General features: G+C 40.2%; 1 protein-coding gene across 1 annotated transcript in view; it reads right to left on the bottom strand.

Annotated features, from left to right (window-relative positions):
- RERG (RAS like estrogen regulated growth inhibitor) overlaps positions 1-15,639 on the bottom strand; it is a 31,973-nt gene extending 16,334 nt beyond the window's left edge. The window contains exons 1-2 of the mRNA XM_089669851.1: positions 15,503-15,639; positions 1,740-1,903 (exon numbers count right to left, since the gene is read on the bottom strand). Coding sequence (XP_089525977.1) covers positions 1,740-1,800 — 61 coding nt within the window. The 5' untranslated portion in view covers positions 1,801-1,903; positions 15,503-15,639. The remainder of the gene's footprint in view (positions 1-1,739; positions 1,904-15,502) is intronic.
- Between the last annotated feature and the right edge of the window lie 591 nt (positions 15,640-16,230).

Genomic DNA, 16,230 nt, shown 5'->3' with positions numbered 1-16,230 from the left:
GATAACTTTCCACTTGAAATTGCTTGTTGCTACCAGGTAGTATTCATCATTTGTGTTTTAGGACCTAACCTAGCAGTCTGGTGAAGACCCGGAACTTCCAGATCTTGCACCCTGGTACAAACTCATTTGCATCTTGTTGGTGGCTATCACCGTTCACTCATCGGCCACTTTATTAGGTACACCTGTTCAATTGCTTGGTAACACAAATTGCTAATCAGCCAATCACATGGAAGCAACTCAATGCTGTTAGGCATCTAGACGTGGTGAAGACAACTTGCTGAAGTTCAAACCGAGCATCATAATGGGAAAGAAAGGGGAGTTAATTGACTTGGAACGTGGTCCTCTTGCTTGTGTTTTTCCAGTTTTGATTTTTGGGATGGTGACCCCCTCATATAAGTATATATGTTACATCCCACTGCTGTATGGACAGCCTCACCTATTTTTTGTCTCATAGTAAAATGTTCAGTTGAAGCACTCCCATGAAGTTTAGCTCCCATGTCAATGTCAGTTTGGAACAAACGTCATGTAAAGTACTCTCTCTCTCTTCACTACATCCTTATTTGTCCAATGTTTTATATAACCCAGCAATATCAGACAGTATGTCCTATGGTGAATGATGCCTTGGGCTCCAGCTGTTTTCTTCTAACTCCATCAGCGTGTAAACCCAGTATTCTGTAAGCTACATTCCATTGAGGAACTTCATACTAAGAAACGCATTCTAAAACACCTTTTTTTTCCTCTTATTTCCAAATTAAACAATACTTTTCCTCCATGTCACCCTCCTTAACCTTAGACAGGTCCACTAAGCTCAAATCTTCAGGTGCATCTCAATAAATTAGAATATCTTCAAAAAGTGAATTTATTTCAGTAATTCAATTCAAAAAGTGAAACTCATATTATATAGATTCATTACACACAGGGTAATATATTTCAAGCATTTCTTTTATTTTTGATGATTATGGCTTACAGCTAGTGAAAACCCAAAATTCAGTATCTCAGAAAATTAGAATATTGTGAAAAATTTAAATATTGCAGACCGATATTGGTGCAAATGCACCGATACCTGAAACCGATACCAGAAGTGACGTCAGCATGGAGGCAGAGAGGGCTATGTTCCCCTACATGGTGCCAGTGAGAGCTTACATGTCCCTCGCTGATTGCTGTACCTGTCCGTAGCTGACTGCTGCACTTCTGTTGGTGAGTCCTGTGCCTTGCTATACTTCTGGCAGTCATGGACCTGTACTGTAACACACATGCCCCTTGCTGTACTTCTGTTGGTGAGTCCTGTTACATGCTCCTTGCTGTGCTATTCTCTATTTATAAAATCCCTCATCATCTCTTCCATTATCACTTGCACTGTAAGTTAGGAGAAAGTTCTCTTATAGGAAAATACCAGTAAAACCCTGTGAGAGGTATGAAACTTGACAGGGTTTCCAGCACTTCCACATTAGTCTGGAGTTGAGCTTTATACAAGACCAGAAATGATATGTTCAAAAACCCAAGGCCTTAATTAGACCTCTAATTTATTGGTCTAATAACATCACACGAAACATTTTTAACATGCCATAAGTGACACGACAGCTTGATCATTTTAGGCCGAATTTGATCAATTAACAGTGTAGTCTAAAAAAAGGAAATATTCAATGTGCAAATGATAGTCGCAGAAAGAAAGATTAAAAACAAATTGCAGAGATATTTGTGCTTTTATAGAATTATCATCATATAACCAAAGTACTTACCAGATTTACCGACTCCAGCTCTGCCAAACACGGCAATCTTCACTTCTGTACTCTTTGCCATTATCACGGTAAAATTATTGATCTTCTTTAACCGTTGATCCAACAGCTGAATTTGAAATTTCAAGCTGACCGTACCATCTTTGTTTCCCTTGAACAGGTTAAATCTACAACCCATAAAGACACAATTACAATAGTAATAAATGCTGAACCATACTATACATTTTCAGAGTAAGGTTGGCATAAAAAAACATTAAAAGCTCAATATGCCAAAATTATTTTGGTTTTTGGTAGATAGGTTCTTATCTGTCTTGGGGACTTTATGATGAGAAATCAGCACTTGAGATCCTGCAATGTCCATTATGAGGGGATCCTACCATCCCTGCTGGATTTTTTATTTTGTTTTATATTTTATGGAGAATGTAACAGGGAGAGCTAGAACATGAAAAAGTGTGTGTGTGTATGGGGCTAACCAAAGCTCACAGGTGGACAGGAACAGACACGAGAGTTAGGACAGAGACATCTTACTGTTGGCGTATCCAACACATACTAGAAACCAGGGGCTGACTTGGCTCCATCCTTAAAGGACAAGCTTGGGGTTAGCGAAAAAAATTATATAAATACACTACTGCATGCCACAAAATTTGCGTGACACAGCAGCTGTCCCATGTGGACTCTGAGATCGAGAACTACATGATCACATGACCATTGATTAGTCAGCTCAATATTGGAGTGCCAGGCTGGGGCGATGATTGGCGTGGCCTTGCTCTGGCTCTCTGCCGCACCCTGAAATGAGGAGCCAGCTGTCAGACAGCTGGGTGGATCTCAACAACATCATCAGGTTCCTTCCTGAATGTGGCATGGCTCTGCCCTGCCAGTTAATAGCAGGCTATAGTCAACGATCAGCTGATTCTGGGTCACAGCAGAACATTAGTAAATGTACTCATCTGACCCAAAAGAAGTACAGCCAATGAAGGTTTGGCTATACTTGTGTTCTGACTAAAATATCACTTTTAGGTGGACTATTCCTTTAAAAAGGAACTCTAAGCTAATAATAAAGATCATTTTAGTTATGACTTCCATTAAAGGTACTGTGAATGAATTGCCTGAAATCTGTCTTTACATCAAGTTGACAGACTTAAAGTGTTACTAAAGGCTATTTTTAAAAATTAAAATAGAAAACATGTTATACTCACCTGCACACAACAGTCCTGATCCTCCTCTTTTTGGGTCCCCTGCCATCGATCTTGGCTCCTCCTCTTCTTAGTGTGTCCCCATAGCAAGCCCTTTGCTACGGAAGCACACGGTTTCTGCTTGCTCCTGAGCCGCAGTCCATAGACTCACAAAGTGGGGCTTAGCCCCCCCTATTCCTCCTCACTGCATTTGATTGACAGCAGCAGGAGCCAATGGCTTCTGCTAAAGCTCGAGTCCTGTGTGAAGAGGAAGAGAGGAGAGAAGAGAAGCAGCCGTGCACAGTACTAGATCTCTTCTACTCTCTCTTGCCCTTCACACGGAGAAGGGGGAGGACAGAATAATATAAAATGTTTTTTTTACCCTAATGCAAGCAAAAAAACATAGCTTTAGTATCACTTTAAAATAAAATTTGGCTTGCCCCCCCCCCCTTTTTTTTTTCTTTCTCTTCTCTATTCTTCCTCCCTCCCCCTTCCCCTTTCCGTCCTCTATTCTTTATTTTCCTGTCTTTCTTTCCTTTTTTTGGCAACATCTCATTATCTTCTTACACTCCCTTACCTCTGGATGCATGACCTCCTTCCTCTATATAAACATTCACCTCGGTCACTAGTATTTTCTGGATTGATGCTTTTCCCTCCGCCTAACCGAAGCCATGAGCATCAGTCTATCATATGGCGTTTGATAATTTGCTACACGTTCAGTAATATAAAGACCTCTTAGCCCCATTTCCTTGATGCCATGCAAGACAGATAATTCCTTTAGACTTCTTGACTTGAGGTTGTCATCCTATGTAATATGCAGATCACTTGGCAGATAAAATAGCTCCTGTTATGGCAGGCTTACTGTTATGAAGTGTCATAGTGATGCTATTAGTGTTGAATCTCACCTTCTACAAACTGAACAGGAATGATGGAGTCAATCAGAAGAGCTCATCCATATCTAGTAATATTACCCAAATCAAGAGCCAATGAAAGAAATAAATCCATGTAAATAATTGCTGATGATACACTGAAGATAATAATCTGCTGCCGATTCTATACATCCTGCTATGTTGTTGATTGGATTACAAGGAATGAAAAATAAGATGCTTTCATTAGAATTTCCTCTGCCAGACAGTCTGGCTTTACAGCCTCAAAATATGACCTTCCCATCTGTGTAATGCTGTTAATATGCCCGTCCCTATCTGAGCAATTCCTTAATAAGTACCATGGAGACAGCCCAAAGCTGGCCATACACTTATAGATTTTTGTTCGAGAATTTTTGTTTGATTTTCTAATCGTTAGTGGGGTCAAATCGGTGTTTGATCAAGAGAAGTTTTCCTTCCTGCCCCTTCGCATTTTCCTGTCACTGCTATCAAAAACAACCAAATTTTCAGCCAATGCATGTGGTTATCATTCAGGAATTACATTCATATTAAAATCCAATGTTAAAAGCAAAAGACAATTTTCGAACGACATTCATTCATAACATGTTCAAAGAATTTTCGTACAACTTTTCTTACGAATATTCTCATCCGAAAATCTAGGTGTGAATGGCAAGCTTAGCAGGCAGGGGGAAAAAAGGAGTACACCTTGCTTGCTGGTACAAAACCAGAAATTACTATATATTATAGGAGCTTCAGTAAATAATACATCTGAGCATTCCCTCAATAAATCTGCTCCCACATCTGAGCTTTTACCCCAGGGTGGTCTGATTATTGCTTTGGGTTTTATAACTCCTGTCTGAATGTTCCTCTTAACCACTTCAGCTCCAGGAAATTTTACCCCCCTTCCTGACCAGGCCATTTTTTGCTATACAGCACTGCATTACTTTAACTGACAATTGCGCAGTCATGCAACGCTGTACATAAATGAAATTTATGTAATGTTTTTCCCCAGAAATAGAGGTTTCTTTTGGTGGTATTTGATCACCTCTGTATTTTTTTTTTTTTTTTGCGCTATAAACAAAAAAAGACTGTCAATCAGGGTGGATAAAAATCAATGATTTTTTTTATTTAAATCGGATTTTTTTTATTTAAATCGGATTTTTTAAAATAAAATGCTTTGTGAGGAAAATATATTACCATCCAAAGGTTATTCCATCATGAAATAAAGATTAGTTTTTTAATTATGTAGAATAAGGCTGTATATGTTTAATTTTTTGGTAAATAAATTCCATTAATCCATTCACAATGTCATGCTCTTCCAGAGGTTTTTGTAAGATTATTGGGCAGTTTCTCTGCCTACAAGATATTATCACAGATGCTTGGTTTACTTTTGCAGTTCTCAAAACTGAATTTGACTCAGTGGAGATCATATGCCTCTTCTTCACAGCAAAAATGTTATAACATGAACAGAGTTAAGAAAACGACCTTAATCCTAACTTCTACAAACCTATGAATACAGAATCAACCCCTTCAGTGCTAAGTTTCAAGAAGTTCAGTGAATAGAATAGAAACAATATTTTTCTGATTGTTTGGAGTGGAATAGATCTGCACAAGAAGAAAGTGAAACTAAGTGTGAGGAGGAAGGGGCTGACAGTCTAAGTTTCTTAAAATATATATATTTTGTTTAGCCAAATTAGTTAACAAACATGGATGTTTGTTTAAGCAAATTACATATGCTGGAATGTTATTGTTTCAGTTGAATAAATCTATTTAAATTGTTATTATTAAGGTAATGATTATTTTTCTCCTTCCTAAGTACAACAGAAAAGTTGTCCAAATATGAATGATTAACCTATTAAACTGGGGATAAAAAAACTAATATGAAAAGTTGTTATTCTAAAAATCTTCATCTACTTGTATATTAAAGTTATACCAGCAAGAATTAGTCTTTATGTAGAAAACTAGGATTTAAATCAAGCCTTACTGACTAGTGATTTAAATCGTGATTTAAATCAGTTTGATTTAAATCAAATCCACCCTACTGTCAATTTTGAAAATGTAAAAAAAACCCACATTTCTTCATAAATATAGGCCAAAATGTTTTCTCCTGTATATTTTTAGGTAAAAAAATACCAGTAAGGGTATATTGATTGGTTTACACATTTTTTTTTTTAATACTAGTAATGGCAGCGATCAGCGACTTATAGCAGGATGCGATATTGCGGCAGACAGTCTGACCCTAACTGACACTTTGTGGGAACTAGCGACACTAATACAGTGATCAATCCTAAAAATATACACTATCACTGTATTAAATTACACTGGATGGAACGGGGTTAACATCTAGGGCAATCAAGGATGTGTGCGCCCCCTACAGCAGAAGTGCAAAATCACATATTTATACATGATTTTGCATAGCAGTAAATGCTATAGGGCAGACGGCAAGTGGTTAATATTTCCACCCCCAATTTGTGTTTAACTCTCAGTGGTCTTATCTAAGCATTCCCTCAATGCATTTGCTGTGCCCATGCAGGGCAAAGCAATAAGTTTACTTAAATCCCAGTCCTCCTAGTTGCATGTACTTACTTTCCATTGCTTATCTGCTGTTCAGTTTCCTCTGAAGTAAAGTGATATTTCAAGTAATTTCTGGTTATAGAGAGCAAGTGGCCCACTCCCCTTTGCTCCAATGAGGAATCCCAATGGTGCAGGGCCTTAGCAACTGCCTTCTTATGCACCCTGAATTGTCTTGTGAGCTCCAATCAGGGAGACATGGAGCATACATGAGTAGAAAAGGGAAGATTATAGGCAGCATTCAGGGCGGGTCTTAATATGAGCCTGTTGTCTCAGCCTGTCTTCACTTTTATACTGTATGCAACAGTATACCTGTATGGAGAATAGTCTTCTTCATGGAGATATTAATTTGCAGGTTAAATGTTTGCAGAGGAGATCACTGAACTGGAGTTAATAGATTTCCTCCAGCTCAGCATCCTGACTGCAGTAAATGAAGTCTGGAGCTCATTGATTTCTTTCAGGAGCCTTGGACATCTCAGGAGAGCAAGGTGAATCCAAGGACCAGAGGATGATTGCAGCAATGAGGACATAAAAAGAACTAAACCCAGATGTTCATTACAGCCAAGGAAGATGCTATCTTAGCGTTTGTTTGATCTGCAGTTGCGATGTCGCTGCACATGAGATCAGTTAATGCACCAGCTATTTGATGGCATGACAATTGGGTTGAGAGCACAAGCACATGTGACAGTTAACATTCACAGCATGCCTTGAATGTAACTGTTTGGGGTTTCATTCCGCTTTAATGAAGTGTAGTGGTGGCAAAGTCAGAGAGAACCTTTACTTGGAAGAGTTGGAGTTAAATGAAAAAAGTGTCAGAATATCCCTGTACTCCAAGTGAAAGTTCTCTCCGGAAGGACCTTTTATATTATATGTATTTAGGTAAACACATTTGCTTTGAATTGGTGGTATACCCCATGGTTACAGTCCAACCTCTAGCCAGAGCATTCCCTTCAGTGTGCCTACCCCCTCTGAAAGCAATTCTCAGCAATAATTCTACATTTTGTCTTTACATTCTACTGAAATCTTCCACCACCTGTACTTCTGCCTTAATGTGCCTGGAAAAGTGTACCAAGCAAAGAACAAAGCTCCATTTAATCCTTCTTCTTTGAGTGCTTGCCCACATCTGAGCCTTCCCTTGTTCAATGTTCTTATATTCAAGTGCTTGTATGCTATGCAAACTCGGAGACAATTGTTCTCTGCAGTGAATGCCGGCATCAGTAATAATTTCTCTCTACTGGATGCTGCTTTAATGCTATTTGCAGTATTTTGATGTGCCCAGTCACCAGCAGGCTGTCATTATAATAAAAATACCTATACGGCCTCCGGAAAAAATGACCTTCATCCCAGGATTTACAAATGCTGAAGGATCAGAAAGCAAGAAAGCTATAAAGGAAGATTCTGACAAATAGTGCATTTATGGAAAAGACAGTTATTACATTTTGTGTTTGATGAGTTGATAAATACATGCAGAGAGAGAACGTGGGCTGGAACATTGGCGTAGGAAGAACAGAGCGAAGCAACCAGTTGAATATAAAAGGAAAGAGGGGAGGGTGGTGAGCTATGTATTATGAAAGAAATACTATGAATAACTTATATATCATTCTAAAAATAACCTAAGCTACAGAAACAGAATTCATATTGTAGGCAAACCAAAAAAGCGAGAGTCTGCCTTCCGAAAAAATAAGTGTTAATTATGATTACTAAATGGTAAGTTATCTGATATAGAGAACCTCAGAGACCATGTTTCCTATAGATAAAGATTTGTGTTACCTTGGTTACAAAGATTTTATTGTTCATTGAATAAAAAAAAACATGAAACTTGTTTAAGAGTGTTAGTCTAACAGTGTCCACAGATTTACACCCCCAAAAGGCATTTTCACCTTCCTCAGGAACTGCTCTCAGACATCATAAAATTAAATACACAAGTTCTTATTTAGAACACATAGCAGCTAACATTTGCTCTCCAATGGACACCAAAAAATAACTCTACACCATGGCTTGCATTTTACATCCCATTCATAAAGCCCACGCCAAAGAGTGGAGCCCTTCATGGAGTCCTGTAGCAAGTAGAGCACTGAACACATCTGCATTTTGTCATGGTATGTCTGCCAGGTAGGAATGGCCACATGCTGCCAACAAGGTTAAGCTGTAGGTTGGGGGAGATGTAGAACATAGATTTTAACCTGCCCAGTAGTTCCCAACGAAGGTGGGGATTGACCTGACCCACAGACATAAGATGAAGGTGGTTTTTGTGATGATAATGAGGTCTGGGCAACCCCAAAACTCAGGAACCCTTATTCTTATAAAAAGGTTGCAAAGCAAGTTAGATTCAAATCTAATTCCTTACCAGGGGCGGACTGACCATTTAGAAACTCGGTCACTGCCCGAGGGCCCGGGGTCAGTAGGGGGCCAAATGAGATGCCCCTGGTGACCTTTTTCATAGGCTTTTTTGAGTTTGGGCAAGGACACAGGGGCCCCATGATCCCCTATTGCCCGGGGGCCCCATGAGTTGTCAGTCCACCCCTGTTCCTTACCAAACCTAGTAACCTTTTAGCTGTTTCCCAAACAATCATTATCAGTACTATGATAGATCACTTAGCATCCTAACATCAGGAAAGAGCCTGGAAAAACAGATACCCCTTTAATTTAGCCCATCGTGAACCCTATTAACAGGACTTAATAGGGGTTGTATCTACTTTAGCAGCAATTAGGGAATAAGCATCCAAGTCTGGCGGTTTAATAGCTATCATAAAACATTCCAGTTTTTGGCTTTAGTAACTAGAATGCTTAGACAGACATTCATCCAAGCTAACGGCAATGCTTAGACAGACATTCATCCAAGCTAACGGCAATGCTTAGACAGACATTCATCCAAGCTAACGGCATTAGACTAGGCTTATTGCCCTATCGTAAAATAGTTTAGAAAACAGAATGAGCATTCCTAGCATCTTTCCTTGTAGAGTGAAAATGTAAATGTGTTTCAACTCCTAAGCTGATAACATTACATCAAGAATGAGAACATACTCACATATATGTAATCACGAGCATTTTAGGCTCAAACACTCCTATATTACATTGTACCGGAGCCTGGTTAGGCCCATTCCATCTCCTACGTGATACAAACATCTGATAGCTATCATACTGTATCTGTGTTCATTCAAAGGTAATCCAATTCTGGACAATAAATATTGTTTACCAAAAAGTAACCTGTAGGAATCTGAAGATATTATTGCATTTAGGAAACTATCGGAGGGAATGGCAGCTGTTTGATCATAACATTTTTTTACATCTCCTCTGCTACTTTTTATGCCCTGTACGCACAGGCCGAATATCAGCTGATTGAATAGAAACTGGCTGACATTTGAGCCTTGTGTACATCTGCCTGGCTAACAGAAGCCGTTCATACGGCCGGCTTCTATCGAACAGGCATGGAGGAAAATCAGCATCTGATTAATGCTGCTAGCGCTGACCAATGTGTTCTGGCGGGAGGGGCAGCGGAGGGCAGTCCCCGTGTCAGAACACAATAGCTCAACAAGGAGATTGCTGTACTAACATTGGCTAGTTAGTACAGCAAGCACCTCCTGAGCTCCTCAGTTTTTGTTTTCGTTCAGCCTGGTAGGTTGAAAGAAAAAACAAATGATATTATGTACCCAGCATTAGACCCCTTGGTTGGTCTGGTCACTTCTGTCAACACACTGCTTGAGGACTATGCAAAGAGTGGCTTACTATCAAACTAAGAACATCAACTTTTTTTTTTGAGATCCAACACTGATCCATCTTATGTCCATTGTCTGACGTTGGCTGCAACCCAAAGAGCCAAAAATGTTGTTAAGGGCATTAATAACCTTCCTATCTGTATCTTGTGTTTTTCACCTGCATAAGTTGTGCTCTGATTATGTGTTTTCTTGGGCGGCATGGCACTACACAGGTTAATGCATGACCTGTGTAGACTTGAAGCAGACACAAATAGACCGAGCAATGAAGGGAAGAGATGTGCTTCATCACATTAGCACTCCCACTTTGGTGATACAACACAGAGGAAATAGCGAGCCATGGATTGGACCTGGAACAAGAAAATCCCTGAAAGAAGGGAAAAGCCGAAAAGCAAAATCTAGCTTGATTTGTGCTGCCGTGTGACTTTTCTATCACATGACACTAAAGTCTAAAGGCAATTGGCATAGGAAAATCTATTTTGAATGAATTGCCTCCAAGATTGGTTGACCTTGGAGTGTCATCAGAAATCTTTTCCTGATCTTATCATTATTGGTCAAATTGGTAAGATAATTTCATACATATGGGAAGCCCAATGCTGAGTTCCAACATCCAATTTTAATCTTAGGATGCCCATAGACACAGAAGGGTGATCAGCTGTGGAGGCGTGATACCACCCTCCAGCACATATGAGAGGTGAAGGAGAGGAGGAAATTGGTGTTAGAAGATGCTGCCAACATCATTTATTTAGGGGCAAACAATAGAAAGCTGGGCAGGTTCCCTTAGACTGCAGATGGCTAGGAGGGGTTAAGTGCCTTCCACAGGATTAGGACCATTACATAAACTAACCAATAAAATCATTTAGTAAATTAACTTTACTTGGAATAAAATGTTGTAAAATGTAAGTCACAGAAAATAGTAGGAAAGTGAAAATATAGGCCATACCTTTAGCTGGCTAACTTATTATATTTTGCAGAGGAAGGAATACTTTCTTCTCTTTGTTACCATGCTTGATAGAGAATTCAGCATTATCGAAAGCTTACACCACAGAACTACAGTTTCACTTTTTGGCCTTTCTTTGGAAACCCAGTTTTGAACAAGACCATTGACCCCTTAGTGCAGGAGCCTTTTGGCCCTTTAAAGGGTTTCAGATGTCAAAAGGTGGGGAGGGGTTTCTGATCATGTGACTGCCGTGATTGTCTGTCACAGCGGTCACATGATTGGAAAGCTCCTGGCCGCAAGTAGAGATCGGGAGCTTTCCATTAGCCACCGGTAACTGTTCAATTTAATATGGCCGGCAAGAAGGAGTTAAGGATGAGGTCCAGGTTGGTGAAGCAAAAGGATGTGCTCACAGCAGCCATAATGTCAGTGTGAACTGGAATTTTTGGGGCTTGTTCACACCAGGTGAATTTACTGTCATTTTATAGCATTTTGATAAAGTGTAAAAAAAAATAAAAAATAAAAAGTCAACAGAGTAAAGCATTATAATACAGCGCACCGCCCCTACACATACCACACCAGCACACAGCATAATGCATGGCCCCTGGAACAACCTGAAAATTTAATGTAGGGAGAGATACTTTTTTACATTTTAATACATTTATTTTATTTTTGGTATTGATATGTTCCCCATGTCAGTGTTCAGCTTCTCATGCCTTGTTTTGCAATTGCTTGCCTATAATGGTTGCCATACCAATATGTGACATTCATGTATGGGTACAGGTGATATTCATGTATGATTACAGGTGATATTCATGTATGAGTACAGGTGATATTCATGTATGAGTACAGGTGATATTCATGTATGAGTACAGGTGATATTCATGTATGGGTTCAGGTGATATTCATGTATGAGTACAGGTGATATTCATGTATGGGTTCAGGTGATATTCATGTATGAGTACAGGTGATATTCATGTATGGGTTCAGGTGATATTCATGTACGGGTACAGGTGATATTCATGTATGAGTACAGGTGATATTCATGTACAGGTACAGGTGATATTCATGTATGGGTACAGGTGATATTCATGTACGGGTACAGGTGATATTCATGTACGGGTACAGGTGATATTCATGTATGGGTACAGGTGATATTCATGTAAGGTACAGGTGATATTCATGTATGGGTGCAGGTGATATTCATGTATGAGTACAGGTGATATTCATGTGCGGGTACCGTTGACATTCATGTATGAGTACAGGTGATATTCATGTATAGGTACAGGTGATATTCATGTATAGGTACAGGTGATATTCATGTACGGGTACAGGTGATATTCATGTACGGGTACAGGTGATATTCATGTACGAGTACGGGTGATATTCATGGAGAGACGCAGGTGATATTCATGTATGGGTACAGGTGATATTCATGTACGGGTACAGGTGATATTCATGTACGGGTACAGGTGATATTCATGTATGAGTACAGGTGATATTCATGGAGAGACGCAGGTGATATTCATGTATGGGTACAGGTGATATTCATGTACGGGTACAGGTGATATTTATGTATGGGTACAGGTGATATTCATGTACGAGTACAGGTGATATTCATGGAGAGACGCAGGTGATATTCATGTATGGGTACAGGTGATATTCATGTATGGGTACAGGTGATATTCATGTACGGGTACAGGTGATATTCATGTACGGGTACAGGTGATATTCATGTACGGGTACAGGTGATATTCATGTACGGGTACAGGTGATATTCATGGAGAGACGCAGGTGATATTCATGTACGGGTACAGGTGATATTCATGTACGGGTACAGGTGATATTTATGTACGGGTACAGGTGATATTCATGTACGGGTAAAGGTGATGTTCATGTACGGGTACAGGTGAAATTCATGTACGGGTACAGGTGATATTCATGTACGGGTACAGGTGATATTCATGTACGGGTACAGGTGATATTCATGTACGGGTACAGGTGATATTCATGTACGGGTACAAGTTATATTCATGTACGGGTACAAGTTATATTCATGTACGGGTACAGGTGATATTCATGTACGGGTACAAGTTATATTCATGTACGGGTACAGGTGATATTCATGTACGGGTACAAGTTATATTCATGTACGGGTACAGGTGATATTCATGTACGGGTACAGGTGATATTCATGTATGGGTACAGGTGATATTCATGTATGGGTACAAGTGATATTCATGTATGGGTACAGGTGATATTCATGTATGGGTACAAGTGATATTCATGTATGGGTACAGGTGATATTCATGTATGGGTACAGGTGATATTCATGTATGGGTACAGGTGATATTCATGTATGGGTACAAGTGATATTCATGTATGGGTACAGGTGATATTCATGTATGGGTACAAGTGATATTCATGTATGGGTACAGGTGATATTCATGTATGGGTACAGGTGATATTCATGTATGGGTACAAGTGATATTCATGTATGGGTACAGGTGATATTCATGTATGGGTACAAGTGATATTCATGTATGGGTGCAGGTGATATTCATGAACAGACACAGGTGGTTGATAACTGTGTATGCATATTGGTGATACTGATGTATGTACATAGAATTATGTATGAACCCTGATTATATTCATGTATTCATATTCATGTATGTACACAGGTGATTCTCATGTATGTATACTGATGATAATCTAATAATGTGTGGACAAGTGATATACATGTACGTACCACCAATTATCGAGAATCATGTATGGACACAGGTGATATACATGTACGTACCACCAATTATCGAGAATCATGTATGGACACAGGTGATATACATGTACGTACCACCAATTATCGAGAAACATATATGGACAAAGATGAAATACATGTATGTACGTACCACCAATTATTGCTAATCATACGTGGATCCAGTCAATGTCCCTGGACAGACAGACAGGTATGGACACAGGTGACATACATGTACGTACCATCAATTATCAATAATCATGTATGAACACAGGTGATATACATGTATGTACCACCAATTATCAATAATCATGTATGGAGACAGGTGATATACATGTACGTACCACCAATTATCAATAATCATGTATGGAAACAGGTGATATACATGTACGTACATACCACCAATTATCGATAATCATGTATGGACACAGGTGATATACATGTAGGTACATACCACCAATTATTGATAATCATGTACGGACACAGGTGATATACATGTACGTACCACCAATTATCAATAATCATGTATGGACACCAATTATTAATAATCACTATTGCTAATCATACGTGGATCCAGTCAATGTCTCTGGACAGACAGGTATGCACACAGTACTGGCCCTGCTGTTGTCACTCACACTGCACACAGGTGATATACATGTACCTACCACCAATTATCGAGAATCATATATGGACCCAGATGAAATACATGTATGTACGTACCACCAATTATTGCTAATCATACGTGGATCCAGTCAATGTCCCCGGACAGACAGACAGGTATGGACACAGGTGACATACAGTACATGTACGTACCACCAATTATCAATAATCATGTATGGACACAGGTGATATACATGTATGTACCACCAATTATCAATAATCATGTATGGACACAGGTGATATACATGTACGTACCACCAATTATCGATAATCATGTATGGACACAGGTGATATACATGTACGTACCACCAATTATCAATAATCATTTATGGACACGGGTGATATACATGTACGTACCACCAATTATCGATCATCATGTATGGACACAGGTGACATACATGTACGTACCACCAATTATCGAGAATCATGTATGGACACAGGTGACATACATGTACGTACCACCAATTATCGAGAATCATGTATGGACACAGGTGACATACATGTACGTACCACCAATTATCGAGAATCATGTATGGACACAGGTGACATACATGTACGTACCACCAATTATCAATAATCATGTATGGACACAGGTGATATACATGTACGTACCACCAATTATCGAGAATCATGTATGGACACAGGTGACATACATGTACGTACCACCAATTATCAATAATCATGTATGGACACAGGTGATATACATGTACGTAAGTACCACCAATTATCGAGCATCATGTATGGACACAGGTGACATACATGTAAGTACCACCAATTATCGAGCATCATGTATGGACACAGGTGACATACATGTAAGTACCACCAATTATCGAGCATCATGTATGGACACCAATTATTAATAATCACCATTGCTAATCATACGTGGATGCAGTCAATGTCTGGACACACAGGTATGCACACAGTACTGGCCCTGCTGTCGTCACTCACACTGCATTCGTCATCATCAGCACCACCACAATCCAGGGGCACAAAGCTGTGAGGGGGGCAGCCTGGCCCTCCATGTGCCGTCAGTCACACATGACTCTCCATCACACCCAGCCTGCACACTTTACACACCTGCAGAGCCCAGCGTCCAGCGTGCTCCCCTCTCCACTGCAGAAGGACGATGTGTCTGCACTTGTCACCCTTCCCTCTTCTCCTCAGGCTGAGTGGGAGGAAGTCACAGCCTACTAGAAGAAGGTGGCTAGGTGGCATCTACTGGACAGAAATGGGTATTGCAAGACTTGAATATTCATACGCCCACCTGCAATGCAATGTCGAATGAATGAAGTATCCATCAGCAGCGTACCTGTAGTTGCCTTGTGTCCAGGGGCGGGCGGACTGACAACTCATGGGGCCCCGGGCAATAGGGGATCATGGGGCCCCTGTGTTCTTGCCCAAACTCAAATAAGCCTATGAAAAAGGTACCAGGGGCATCTTATGGGGCCCCCAACTGACCCAGGGCCCTCGGGCAGTGCCTGATTTTCCAAATGGTCAGTCCGCCCCTGCATGTGTCCGAGGTTCTGCAAAGAAAGTCCCCAAATTGTAGACCTTGTCCTGAAGTGTCGGCATCCTATGGGCTGTACAGGTTCCAGGAACCAGAGAGGCAGCTGGTGCCGAGTCCTGGACTTCTCTGTGTTCTAGGACTGGGCACTGCAATGATGCCACCCTGCAGAGATGACAACTCAGGGAGAAGATTACCATCAGGGGCGGACTGACAACTCATGGGGCCCCCGGGCAATAGGGGATCATGGGGCCCCTATGTCCTTGCCCAAACTCAAAAAAGCCTATAAAAAAGGTACCAG

The sequence above is a fragment of the Staurois parvus genome, unplaced genomic scaffold, assembly GCF_062004578.1.
Source record: "Staurois parvus isolate SC_StPar_1 unplaced genomic scaffold, SC_StPar_1.0 ptg000010l, whole genome shotgun sequence".
Lineage (NCBI taxonomy): Eukaryota > Metazoa > Chordata > Amphibia > Anura > Ranidae > Staurois > Staurois parvus.
Note: the sequence above shows the minus strand (reverse complement) of the source record. Positions and strands in the feature narration are given on the sequence as shown.